General features: G+C 44.0%; 1 protein-coding gene across 11 annotated transcripts in view; it reads left to right on the plus strand.

Annotated features, from left to right (window-relative positions):
- Positions 1 to 14,176, plus strand: part of ep400 (E1A binding protein p400) — a 244,722-nt gene that overhangs the window by 200,930 nt on the left and 29,616 nt on the right. For 10 of the 11 annotated variants that reach the window (XM_072240806.1, XM_072240814.1, XM_072240809.1 and 7 more), the window contains 6 exons: positions 1,621 to 1,677; positions 2,570 to 2,648; positions 6,441 to 6,629; positions 9,552 to 9,600; positions 9,685 to 9,794; positions 12,645 to 12,852. In XM_072240806.1, the coding sequence (XP_072096907.1) occupies positions 1,621 to 1,677; positions 2,570 to 2,648; positions 6,441 to 6,629; positions 9,552 to 9,600; positions 9,685 to 9,794; positions 12,645 to 12,852 (692 nt within the window). The remainder of the gene's footprint in view (positions 1 to 1,620; positions 1,678 to 2,569; positions 2,649 to 6,440; positions 6,630 to 9,551; positions 9,601 to 9,684; positions 9,795 to 12,644; positions 12,853 to 14,176) is intronic. The other variant, XM_072240808.1, reaches the window with a different exon arrangement.

Consider the following 14,176-nt stretch of genomic DNA (forward strand, 5'->3'; position numbering starts at 1 on the left):
TTACAGGTAGGGCCTTCAGAGTTTGGAGTTCAATCTTGGCATCCTGTGTAAGGAATCTGTATGTCCTCTCTGTGGAATGCGTGGGTTTCCTCCCACAGTCCAAAGACATATTGGTTGGTAGGTTTTTTTTCCCTCCAATCCTGCTGAACGGTATTGGCCCAAAATGTTGACTGTACTCTTTTCCATAGAAGCTGCCTGACCTGCTGAGTTTCTCCAGCATTTTGTGTGTGTTGCTTGGATTTCCAGCATCTGAAGATTTTCTCTTTTGTTTCTGATTCGGTTAGTAGGTTAATTGGTCTTTGTAAATTATCCCATGATTAGGCTAGGGTTAAATCTGTGGTGTGGCTCAAAGGGCCACAAGGGCCTGTTCTGCGCTGTACCTAAGTAAATAAAAATAATAAAAATCAAATAAAATTAAAAGTTAAAGTGAAGAAATACCCAATGGTGGAAAAGATTTGGGAACCGGACTTACAAAGTTCTCTGTCTCTCTCTGGCATACTAGCTTCCTCTGTCCACAGATTTTAATAAATAAATAGATAAAAATTGGTTAGGTTTATCATTGAAGCAGTGTGCGTAGAAGAAAATTTATATTTCAAAGTACGTTTATTATCAAAGTATTATGAAGTATGTTATACAGCCTTGAGATTCGTCTCCTTACAGGCAGCCACAAATCAAGAAACCCAAAAGAACCCAAAAAAAACTGTCAAATACCCAAATGTGCAAGGGGGGGGAACAAATCGTGCAAACAATAAAAGTAAGCAAACAGCATTTAGTGAGCCTTCGGACACGAAGCCCAGAGCAGCCAGAGCAGGCCCACAGCCTCGGCCACCTCACTCACAGTAGCTTCTTCTGTCTACAGAGTTTAATAAGTAAATAGGTAAGTAAAATTTTGTTAGAACTGTGATTGAAGCAGTGTGCATAAGAGGATACACTCACACTGCCTTTTCTGTCCACAGATTTTATTATCTAACTATGGGGTGATTTTTATGTAATAATGCACAGAAACTTAAATATGTGAGAACACGTACTTAATCTCGCACTCAACTTTGCTCATTATGTTGTTTGTCTGTTTGAGCCTTGTAATTTTTAGTGGTTTAAGAGTGAGCATTTTCAAGTTCTTGGGTGTCAATATTTCTGAGAATCTATCCTGAGCCTAACCTGTCAATGCAGCCACAAATAAAGCACAACAGCGGCTATATTTCATTTAGAGTTTGAGGAGATTTGGTATGTCACTTAAAACACTCACATATTTCTACAGATGTAGCATGGAGAGCATTCTAACTGGTTGCGTCACCATCCGGTATGAGGCGGGGGTGTGGCTACTGCACGGGATGGAAACAAGATATAGGGAGTTGTAAACTCGGTCAGCTCCATCATGGGTTCTAGCTTCCCCAGTATCTAGAACATCTTCAAGGAGCGATGCCTCAAAAAGGCGGCATCCATTATTAAGGACCTCCATCACCCAGGACATGCCCTCTTCTCATTGCTACTAACTGTATATATTAACAGTAATTCATGGTTTTTTCTATTATTATGTATTGCATTGTACTGCTGCCGCAAAGACAACAAATTTCATGACGTACTTTGGTGATCTTAAACCTGATTCTGATTCATTTTTAGGCTGGGAATGAATCCATTCCAGAAGAATCCAAAGCACGCATCTGTGTTGGCCGAGAGGTTTGGATGCTTCTTCAGTTTTTCTTTGTCATGAAGCTTTGAGTTTAATGTGACACAACTGAGAAGTTCAACCCCCTGGAATGGCTTGAATAGAGGAATCATTTCCTCTTGAATAAAATTCTCTAAGAACAAAGCTGGCGGCTATAAATCTAAGATTAAAAATCAAACATTGAATTCAGATGTAATTTCTTTCTGCAGAGCAAGGCGAAAGGGTGCAACTTATTACTGTAGGTAGCAGTCAGGCCAAAGACTAGACCGGCATTTACACTCAAGTGGACTAAGTGTGTGAAGAAGAGAGCAACACAAGATCTACAGTGATAGATTTGGGTGAGAAAGTATGGGAAATAATATGAGGAGCGCTTGGTGGCTCTGGGCCTGTATTCATTTGAACTCAGAAAAATGAGAGGGGATCCCATTGATACCTATGGAATAGTGAAAGGCCTTGACAGAGTGCACATAGAGAGGATGTTTCCTGTGATGGGGGAGTCTAAGACCAAAGGACACAGCCTCAGGGACATCTACTTAGAACAGAGATGAGAGTGCTGAATCTTTGGAACTCGTTGCCACAAGCAGATATGGAGACCCAAGTCATTGAGTATACTTCAGGCAGAGATTGATAGATTCTTGATTAGTCCGGCCTTGAAGAGTTACTGGGAGAAGACAAGAGATTGGGGCTGAGAGGGAAAATGGATCAACTATGATTAAATGGGCCAAATGGCCTAATTCTGCTCCTATACCTTGTGGTCTTACGATAATGTTTGGAGCATAACATTGGGGTGGATTGGTTCAGCCAAATGACCCACTTCTTTGCTTGATATTCCACTTGATTATATTCTGCAGAAAACAGAATGTTGGAGAGCATATGTAATATCGTATTCATTCACTCTTTTAGTGGAATCAGCTATGACAAGCCTCTGCCGCCAATCCAGGTTGCCTCACTTAGAGCTGAAAGGATCGCAAAAGAGAAGAAGGTTAGTGTTTACACAAACAATCACATATATAGGACATATTGTCCTGTGAATGCGAACCAACATGGCAAAGTAAATAAATACATAATCAAAAACTTTTAAAAAATAGTTTCCAACAGTCTTTAGTTCCATTATCGCTCAGGAACATTTAGGTATTGTAGATATTTTGTTTCTGAGTTTTATGGAACATTAAAATATCACAGTCCAGATTACACTAGAGTTTTAGATCTTGTAGCCATATGTAATGTTCTTGAGATGATAATTGCTACTAACATTATTGCCAAGTGGCCAAGTGGTTAAGGCAAACACAGGACTTCTGCAGATGCTGGAAATTCAAGCAACAGACATCAAAGTTGCTGGTGAACGCAGCAGGCCAGGCAGCATCTCTAGGAAGAGGTACAGTCGACGTTTCAGGCCGAGACCCTTTGTCAGGACGAAGGGTCTTGGCCTGAAACGTCGACTGTACCCCTTCCTAGAGATGCTGCGTGGCCTGCTGCGTTCACCAGCAACTTTGATGTCTGTTGCTTAAGTGGTTAAGGCGTTCATCTAGTGATTTGAAGGTCGCTAGTTCGAGCCTTGGCTTGAGGCAGCGTGTGTGTCCTTGAGCAAGGCCCTTAACCACACATTGCTCTGTGACGACATCGGTGCCAAGCTGTATGGGTCCTAATGCCCTTCCCTTGAACAACATCGGTGGCATGGAGAGGGGAGACTTGCAGCATGGGCAACTGCTGGTCTTCCATACAACCTTGCCCAGAAACCTTCCAAGGTGCAAATCTATGGTCTTATGAGACTAACGGATGCCTAAAAAAACAAAAAAAAAATTATTGCCTGGTATATTTTCCTGCATGCATTAACATAATTTTAAACACAGATTTTATTGTAATTGATCAATAATTTCTCCATGTGAGTGTAATCAAGGAAATTAGGTTCGAGTTTGGATGGCTTGTTGTAAATATCTTGTGTTGGTATGGCCTGTTGGTCAGGGTCAACCTTGGATGTTGCATCCTATCTGTGTAGATACACAAGCCTGGGCAGTACGATGTGGAGAGCAAACTGTTGCCCATGTAGCAAGCTCCCCCTCTCCACACATCTGATGTACTCAAAGGAATGGCAGAGACTGGTACAGTTTGACATCAGCGGCATTGCAGGAATTTCCAATTAGAGTTCAACTCAACATAGGACAGCCTTAGGGTCTCCAGCTCTGAATTTTCCCCTTTGGATTTAGTCCTGAAGCCATCTCCATTTGTGGGTATAGCTACAAAGCAGTGGATGTTTGAGATCAGACTTTTCCTTCCAGATGCACTGCCAACATGGCTAGTGAGCCCCATCTGTCCGGAGTGACTGGTTTTAAGGCCCCAGTAAGCTGCATTTGCCCCTTCTCCTGACAGTAGAAACAGTTGCACAGTGCTTAGTAGCTAAGCCACACGTGAGGGCCAGGAACTGAACTTGGTTGTCAGAGGCTATTTGGCAACGCACACCATTGGAAGCATTTAATAACTATTGGGAACTCATCCCATTACCACCCCCACCCCCTCCCATAATAACCCTAAGGAATCATCTTGTGTTATATGTTGACTATTCAATGTATAGTAACTATATATCAACCAAAGAAACTTGACAATGTGTTTTCAAAGTTCAAAAAGTTCAAAATCCAAAGTAAATTTATTATCGAAGTACATACATGTCATTATATGCAACCCTGAGATTCATTTTCTTGTGGGCATTCACAGTAAATACAAAGAAACACAGTAGAATCAATGAAAATCCACACAAAACAAATATGGACAAACAACCAATGTACAAATGACTATAAACTGTACAAGTACAAAAAATTATTATAATAAAAATAATTATAATAAATAAGCAATAAATATCGAGAAAGTGAGATGAACACTTCCTCACTGCTTTTTTTCTTTTTGCACTAGTTATTTAATTTAACTTTTAAAATATATTTTTAAAAACTTTTTTAAAAGCCAGAGGCTTTTGCACAGTAATAAATGTGTATTATATATATAATAAAATAGTACTGTGCAAAAGTCTCTGGCACAAATACATAGCTACGGTGCCTAAGACTTTGGCATAGTACTGACATGGAGCGGAGAGAGAGTTTGTAAATCTGGTGGGAGCAAAGGATGTTGAGACTGGTGAAGGTGGAGCGCTGCAGGAGGGGTGTGGTACGGATGGCAGAGAAGGAGTGCCAGAGTTGCGGCGGGGTGGGGGGGGGGTGGTATGGATGCAGACACACCCAGCTCTGAGACATTAGGCAAGATCATTTGAACAAACAATTGTTTCTTTTACCACTACAGAATGTGTCTGGTGCTTCCTGCTCCCTCCCATCTCCCTTTCCCTTTTCCCAACCATTATTCTCCTCTCCCTTCCCACTCTCAGTCCACAATAGAGACCTGTATCAGAATCAGGGTTATCATCACTCACAAATGGCATGATTTTATTTTTGCAGTAGAAGTACAGTGCAATCCATAAAATTACTATAGAACTGTGCAGAAGTCTTGGGTACCCTAGCTACTTGTATGCGTCTAAGATTTTTGCACAGTGCTGTATATACTTACTGTAATTTACAGTTTTTTTATTATATATTGCAGTGTACGACTGCTGCATAAGAACAAATTAGACAGCATGTGCTGGTGATCTTAAACTGGGTTCTGATTCTGATTGAAAGAGGAAGGGAGAGGAGTCCATAGTTTGTGGGAACATTTCAGTGTTGAGTGAAGTTACCCCTCTGGTTCAAGAGCCTGATGATTGAGAGGTAATTAACTGTTCCTGAATCTGCTGGTGATGCAGGTTCTGAGGCTCCTGTACCTCCTTCCCAATGGTACCAGTGAGAAGAAATATTTTCTCTGGCATTTTCTACCTTTTTCTCCCCACAGCATTTATATTTGTATTTATTTCAAGTAAGGAAGGTTGAGAGTTTGCCAAAACAAGGGACAATGCTGAACATTTCTTTATAGTTTCCACTCTTTTGCCTTTGTGTGTGGTTCCAGTCAGGGAACTGAGTACAACATTCTTCCTTAACATTTCATTGCACTGTTGAGGAAGATTTGGAGCTGAGAAGAATGAGGGGTGATCTCTTTGAAACCTATTGAATGTTGAAAGGCTCAACAGAGTAAATTTAGAGAGGATATTTCCTGTGGTGGGGAGTCTAAGACCAGAGGGCACAGCTTCTGAATAGAGAAATGTACATTTAGAATGGAGATGAGGAGAAATTTCTTTAGCCAGAGAGTGGTGAATCTGTGGAATACATTGCCACAGGTATATTTAAGGCAGAAGTTGATAGATTCTTGATTAGTCAGGGCATGAAGGAATATGGGGAGAAGGTAGGAAATTGTGGCTGAGAGGGAAAATGGATCAGCCATGATGAAATGGTAGAGCAGACTCGATAGGCCAAATAGCCTAATTCTGCTCTTATGTTTTATGGTCTACTTATACTTTATCCAGATGAGAGATTAAGCAGAGTCCTTCAAGGTGCTGTTTTGAAGAGGAGAGCCTTAATTGATTGATTTCCCATGGCAGCGTTACTGATATTTTAATGCTGGCTCTATAATTACAGAAGGGCGGCACTGACATTATTATTACTTGTTTGTGGGAGCTTGCTGTATGCAAATTGATTGTGGATTTTCAATGTTACAAGAGTGATTACACTCCAAAGCACTTCATTGTTTGCAAAGTGCTTTGGTACATCCTGGAAGGGATCTTAATGGTGCTCTAAATTTGCATTTGTTTTCTCTTTCACATATTAATTGCGTTTACTTTTTCTCTTTCTTTCAACAAACTCCCAAGGCTTTAGCAGAGCAGCAGAGGGCTCAGCATCTGGCACAGCAGCAGCAGCAACAGCAGCAACAAGCTCAGCAAAATTCCCAGACGGCCGTTCAACAGCAGCAGAGCTCTCAGACTCAGGCTGCAGTCGTTCAGCAGTCTCAAGCTGCGGTACAGACTGCTGCATCCACCGTGGCCAACACTGCAGTGCTGGTAAGAAACATTTCTGACTTTTTCTTCTCTAGGTGGCAGGCAAATACAATATATGTATGTGTGGAAAATGTGTAGGCAGAGGGGATTAGTTCCTTGGGCATTTGATTACTAATGTGATTAGTTCGAGACAACATTGTGGACTGGAGGGCCTGTTACTGTATACTTATTTAGAAATACAACGCAAAACAACCTTTCCAGCCCAATGAGCCTCAGCAACCCTAACCGAAGCAGTGGGTGCAAGGTAGTTGTTGTGACACCACTCAGCAGATTTTCAGTCTTCCTCCTATATGCTAATTTGTCACCAGCTTTGATTCTGCTGACGACAGTGGTGTCATAATCAAACTTAAATATGGCATTGGAGCTGTGCTTAGCCACACAATGGTGAGTGTAAAGCGAGTAGAGCATGGTCTAAGCACACAGCTTTGTGATGCACCTGTGCTGATATAGATTGTGGAGGAGATATTTTGGCTAATCTGAACTAACTGGCATCTGTAAGTGAGGATATCGAGGATCCAGTTGTACACGAGGCCAAGGTCTGGAAGCTTATTGATTGGTTTTGAGGTGATGATAGTGTTGAGTGCCAAGCTGTAGTTGATGAAGAACATCCTGATGTATGCATTATTGCTGTCCAGATGTTCCAGGGTTGAGTGCAGAGCCAATGAAATCGTATCTTCTGTGCCACTAGGCAAATTGGCACGGATCCAAGTCGCTTCTCAGACAGGAGTTCATATGTTTCACCTCCAGCTTTTCAAAGCACTTCATCACAGAGGATGTAAGTGCTACTGGACGATATTCATTGAGGCAGGCCACCATGTTGTTCTTCTTAGGCACCAGTATGATTGAAGCCTGCTTGTAGCAATTGGATACCTCAGACTGCTGAAGCGAGAGGTTAAAGATATCAGTGAACACACCAGCCAGTTGATCAGCACAGTTCTTTAGTACTTGACCGGATACTCCATCTGGGCCCATTGCTTTCCGTGGGTTCACCCTGCTGAAGGATACTGTTATGTCGAGACTGAAGTCACAGAGTCCTTGGGGGCTGTGGAAGTTCGTGAAGATTCCTCCATGTTTTGATGGTCAAAGGGAGCATAGGAGGCTCATCAGGGAGTGAAGCCCTGTTGTCACCTATGTCGCTTGGTTTCACTTTTTTAAGAGGTAATAGCATTCAAACCCTGCACAGCTGTTGAGTATCTTTTAGTGATTCAAGTTTGGGCTGGAATTGCCACTTCACTCATGAGATGGCTTTCTGGAGATCATTTCACCAGAAGTGAATGCCACTGATCTGACCCTTGGCAGATTACAGATCTCATGGTTCAACCAGAGCTGCTGGTTGGGGAAGACTCTGAATGATTTTGTAGGAACGCACTCATCCACAACATATTTTATAAAGTCCCTGACAACTGTGGTGTATTCATTCAGATCCTCTGACTCCTTCAACACGGCCCAGTTCACTGACTCGAAACAGTCCCATAGCCACTCTTCTGCCTCCCATGACCATCTCTTATCCATGCTCTTCGGCCTCTGCATGTATGCCAGTCAAAGAAGGACAGCCAAGTGATTCAATTTCCCAAAATGCAGTCTAGCCATTCCTTATCATGTGTAGTAGTGGTCTAGTGTAGGGATCCCTGGTGCTGCAGGTTATATGCTCATAGTAATTGCGCGAGGCCAAGTGGTTAAGGCGTCGGTCTAGTGATCTGAAGGTTGCTAGTTCGAGCCTCAGCTGAGGCAGCGTGTTGTTCCTTGAGCAAGGCACTTAACCACACATTGCTCTGCGACGACACCGGTGCCAAACTGTATTGGCCCTAGTGCCCTTCCCTTGGACAACATCGGTGGCATGGAGAGGGGAGACTTGCAGCATGGGCAACTGCTAGTCTTTCATACAACTTTGCCCAGGCCTGCACCCTGGAAACCTTCCAAGGCGCAAATCCATGGTCTCACGAGACTAACAGATGCATATATATTAACTGGGCAGAGATTTCTTCAAATAAACCTGATTAAAGACCCTGACTATGATGGGAAATGCTTTGAGGTGGGCTGTTTCTTGTTTGATGGCAGCAATCAATATCTTATGCCCAGCTTTTGGTGGTATGTAAACTGTGGTGAGGATCATGGAAGGGAACTCTCTTGGTAAGTAGAATGGTTGGAACTTAATCGTTAAGTGTTCCACGTCAGGGGAACAAGAATGTGAAAAGACCAAGACCATTCCACCACAGAATTTATTATGAAACACAGACCCTACCCCCCTCCCCCACCCCAACCTTTTGCCTTCGTTGAATCAATAGTTCGGTCCATCCTGTATATCAAGAAGCCCTCAGGTCTATCACTGAATCTGGCATGTTCAGAGTGAGCCATGTTCCTGTGAATCACAGAACGTTGCAATTCTTCATTTCCGTCCCATACAGCAATCTTGCCCTTAGGTCCTCAGTCTTCTTCTCCAACAACTATATGTTTGCTAACAAAATGCTGGGTAGAGGAACTTCCATGGCTTGGTTTTTCAGCCTGCTTGGAGTCCTCCCTTCCTCCCTCTTTCAGCTATTGTGATGTCCCTCCATTTGCTTAAAGGTGAGAGTTAAATCTGCCAAGTCCTTCAAAAAATCATGAAATCACTAGTTCATTAAGGTGGTTCAAAAGTACGTTGCTTAAAGGGAAATTACAGGCTGCAGATGGCAGTAAGAGTAATTTAGAAGAGGGATGTTTAGAAGCTTTATTCGCAGCCTGTATCACATCAGAAAAGTTCACTGGTGCCATCTTGGTTCAAGAACCGAATGGTTGGAGGGAAGTAGCTATTCTTGAACCTGGAGGTGCGGGACTTCAGGTTTGTGTAACTCCTTCCGGATGTTACCCAAGTAGAAGACTTTGTGGAGTTGTATTACTGAACTAAATGATATTTCACTAAAGGCGGTTTCCTGTTCTACTTCGAAGCAGGCTGGAACTATCAAAACAGCACCTGGTACGACAAACATTCAGACTGGTAAGTCATTGTTTCGTAGTGGGGTTCTGAGGGGAGCCTGGCACAGCTCCACTCTGAGCGCTTCTTATGATTTTGTTTTTTCAGCCACTGTGGGAGGCAATGTCATCGTGAATACAGCAGCAGGAGTACAGCAGAGTACCTTCCAACCCATTAACAAGCGGCTTGCACAGCAGGTTATTCCCGGAACCCTCACAGTGAGTGCTTCAACTCGTTTATCTTCTCTAGAATAGCCTACGGCTAGTTTGTATGAACAGTACACAAGACAATTTTTTTTCCTCTGTACCTCTGTCTACGTGATGATAATAAACCGATTTACCAGAGTTTAGCTTTTAAATATATCCCACTTCCTGAAAATGTAACACTTTATCTTGTCACATTTCTAATTTTACAGTACTGTGCAAAAGTTTTAGGCACATATAATGCCTAAGACTTTTGCAGAGTACTGTTTTTGTCAACGTGGAATGGAGAGTGGATTTGTATATCTGACAGGAGCATTGGGAATGACGAGGGTGGAACACTGTGGGGGGGTGGTGGGGGGGGTGGCAGAGAAAGAGTGGCAGGGGCAGGGGGATGGCACAACCAGCCCTGAGACACCAGGCAAGATCACTTGATTCCAAGCAGTTGGCTTATTGTTCATTCTCTGGTGCTTCCCACTCCCTCCCCTCTCCCTCTCCCTTCCCTTTTTCCCAACCATGATTCCCCTCTCGCTGCCCTCTTTCCACTCAGTCTATAATAGATTTAGATTATGAGGACACGCAGTCCTCATTTATTGTCATTTAGTAATGCATGCATTAAGAAATGATACAATGTTTTTCCAGAATGATATCACAGAAACACACGACAAACCAAGATGAAAAACTGACAAAAACCACAAAATTATTACATATAGTTACAACACTGCAAAGCAATACTGTAATTTGATAAGAATAGACCATAGGCACGGTAAAGTCTCAAAGTCTCCCGAAAGTCCCATCATCTCACGCAGATGGTAAACCTCCAGTGCCGCAAACTTGCCGATGCAGCATCCCAGAAGCATCCGACTCCGAGTCCGTCCGAAAACTCCCAAGTCTCCGACACCGATGCACCGAGTGCTTCCACCCTGGCCCCGGCAACAGGCAATAGGCAAGGCCGAGGATTTGGGACCTTCCCTCCGGAGATTCTCAATCGCACAGTAGCAGCGGCAGCAAAGCAGGCATTTCAGAAGTTTCTCCAGATGTTCCTCCATGCTTCTTCACGTCTGTCTCCATCAAATCAGGATTGTGCACGGCATCCTACTTCACAGATACGATATCATTCGGAACGGCCGTGCGCGCTGCGTCGCGTCACCATCTTCTCCTCCCTCCATTAATAGAGACCCAGATCAGAATCAGTGCTCCAGTTTCCTCCCACAGTCCAAAGAAGTACCGGTCAGTAGGTTAATTGGTCATTGTAAATTGTCCTGTGATTATGTTAGCGTTAAATTTGTGCAACTTGAAGGGCCGGAAGGGCCTATTTCCTGCTGTATATAAATAAATCGCCCCTACTGTATTCACTGGAATTTAGAAGGATGAGAGGGGATCTGATTGAAACATATAAAGTTATTAAGGGATTGGACACGCTAGAAGCAGGAAACATGTTCCCGATGTTGGGGGAGTCCAGAACCAGAGGCCACAGTTTAAGAATAAGGGGTAGACAATTTAGAACGGAGTTGAAGAAAAACTTTTTCACACCGAGGGTTATGTTTCTGTGGAATGCTCTGCCTCAGAAGGCAGTGGAGGCCAATTCTCTGGATTCTTTCAAAAAAGAGTTAGATAAAGCTCTTAAAGATAGCAGAGTGAAGGGATATGGGGAGAAGGAAGGAAAAGGGTACTGATTGTGGGTGATCAGCCATGATCACAGTTAATGGTTGTGCTGGCTCGAAGGGCTGAGTGGCCTACTCCTGCACCTATTGTCTACTGGGGCAAAGGCTGCCAACAACAGGCCAGAATCCTCTGTCCTGGGCCAATCTTTCAGATTATTCCCAAGTTTAGCTTGTAACCCTCTCACCGGGCTCGTATGCAAACTTGGCTTGATAGCTAACTTGGCTAACAGTCATATGACTCAGCGGTGAGAAGGTCACCTTTCACAAACGATATATGGCTAGGGTTGGTATGATTTGGGGTTCAACCAACCAAGAACTTCATGTTGTACCGATTAAAGAAACCTTGATTTGAGCAAATACTGTGTCAATTCTGCCCATATGCAATTATCAGTTGCCAAGAAATAACAGATGGCACACCACATAAAATTATAAAGGAAGTATATTTACCAATTTCAGCTTTATCAAACAATTAGTAGGAAAAAGAAAAGGACGCAGTACGGTTAAACCAGTCCTATATGCACATAACTGTTGGAGTTCATACTGGAGTACTCGGGGTGTGTCTCTTACTCACACGCTGGATCCCAGGTCTGTTTGAAAGCACCCACCACATCTTCAAACTCCCCTGGAAGGCAATCTTAAGCAAACTGGCTCTCTTTCTCAGGAGTATTGTGCTTCCTCCTTGGAGCCATTCATCTGCGCAAAGCATTTTTTGCTAAGGGGACTCTCCTTCAAGTGGCATTCTACGGCATCTCTTCTTCTGTCTAAGCCAGGTTGGGTGCGACTGTAACTCGAGGTCTTGAGTTAAGGGTGAAAGGTGGAAAAGTTTAAGGGGAACATGAGGGGAAACTTCTTCACTCAGAGGGTTGTGAGAGTGTGGAATGAGCTGCCGGCGTAAGTGGTGCATGCGAGCTGGATTTCAATGTTTCAGAGAAGTTTGGATGGATACGTGGGGAGGAGTATGGAGGGCTATGGTCCCAGTGCAGGTTGATGGGAGTGTGCTTCTAAAGCCATTCAGCACGGACCAGGTGGGCTGAAGGGCCTGTTTCTGTGCTTAATTTTTAATGACTCTCTGATTGGCCGTCCATTATACAGCTCCACTATATCTACTTTTCCTTACTGCAAATTAATATAAACATCTCGTGAAATGCTTCATACAATTGTAGTCAACTTTTCTTTTCATCATCAATGTTTCTGTCTTTTCCAGTCCACAGGAGGTACAACCGCCCAAGTCGTACATGCTCAACAAAGGACAGTAGCCACGTCTGCGGCTACCACAGAGGTTGTAGCCATAGCAACCAACCAGGGTGTCCGAGCTGCAATGGCCCCGGTTACAGCCACAGCCGCAGTGGTGTCCACCAACTTGACTCCAGTGCAGAGCCAGACCAGGTCGCTCGTCACACAGGTCACCCCAGGTAGGGCGGTTTCTGCGCCTTCACAATTCCGGGTGTGTTGTTCCCTGTGTCCAAGTCAAAAAGAAGTCCTGATTTAGGATTTCTAGCTGTATCTTTCTAGTAGTTCTCAAAGTCACATTGTGTTCTCCACAGGTAGTATACTTGCACTGTACAATAGGTATTTAGTGAATCAGAATCAGATTTATTAACGCTGACATACAGTACTGTGCAAAAGTCTTAGATAGATATCAGTCAGTCAGTGGGTGTGGTCCCGAATCTGAGGTTGGCGGCTATGCACCTCCATCTTCTTCCATCTTGCGACAGCACTGAGTACAGCCTCTCCTCCAGTTTGTTCTCGCTGGCCACCTTGGCACCACCCACCACCCCTGCCGAACTCAAGCCCGAGGCTGTGTCGGCCTCCAGCCGCAGCGGCATCTTCAAGCTCAGCCCTTCCTTAGGCAGAGGCCTTGAGCAGGTCCAGGCACACGGTGCTGCTTCCAAGTTCATCATATCTCTTCTAACTAGGTGCATAGCATACGATTCGTAGATACGTGGTGAGGCTTTAATCTCTTCCATGGAAGATGGCTGTTGGCTCACAAGGAGCTCATCTGCTCTTTGTCAGGTCTTGTTTTTGTTTAGTCCTGCTGGGTGTCCTCGCACCCTCCTCACCAGACTAAGTCTGGTGGGGGAGCTGGCCCAAGTCGCCGACCACTCGACTGTGGTCCCCCGGCCAAGTGCCGGACGCCCGCCCCCCCCGCTGAATCTCGATATATACAGGATTATATCTTAGATAGATATACTCCTGTATATATAACTAGGGTGCTGAAGACTTTGGCACAGTACTGTATTTGTCAATGTGGAGCAGAGCACGAGTTTGTAAAGCTGGCAGGAGCAAAGGATGTGAGAATGGCGAGGGTGGAGCACCGCAGAAGGGGTGTGGGACAGGTGGCAGAGGAGTGCGAGTGTGGGGGGGTTGGCTCTGGTGCAAACTCACTCTACACCGAGACACCATGCAAGGTCATTTGATTCCAAGCAGTTGGTTTATTGATCATTACAGAATGTCTCTGGTGCTTCCCGCTCCCTCCCCTCTCCCTTCTGTCATTAAGGACTCCCATCACCCAGGACATAACCTCTTCTCATTGCTACCATCAGGGAGAAGGTACAGGAGCCTGAAGGCACACTTTCAACCTTTCAGGAATACCTTCTTCCCCTCTGCCATCAGATTTCTGAACACTACCTCACAATTTTTTGAAATTTATTGTAATTTCTTATTATAATTATAATCTTTTAAAATTATGTATTTCAATATAAGACCTCCATTGGCCAGGGTCGACCATGGGTAGAT

The sequence above is a fragment of the Mobula birostris genome, chromosome 22 (genome assembly GCF_030028105.1).
Source record: "Mobula birostris isolate sMobBir1 chromosome 22, sMobBir1.hap1, whole genome shotgun sequence".
NCBI lineage: Eukaryota > Metazoa > Chordata > Chondrichthyes > Myliobatiformes > Myliobatidae > Mobula > Mobula birostris.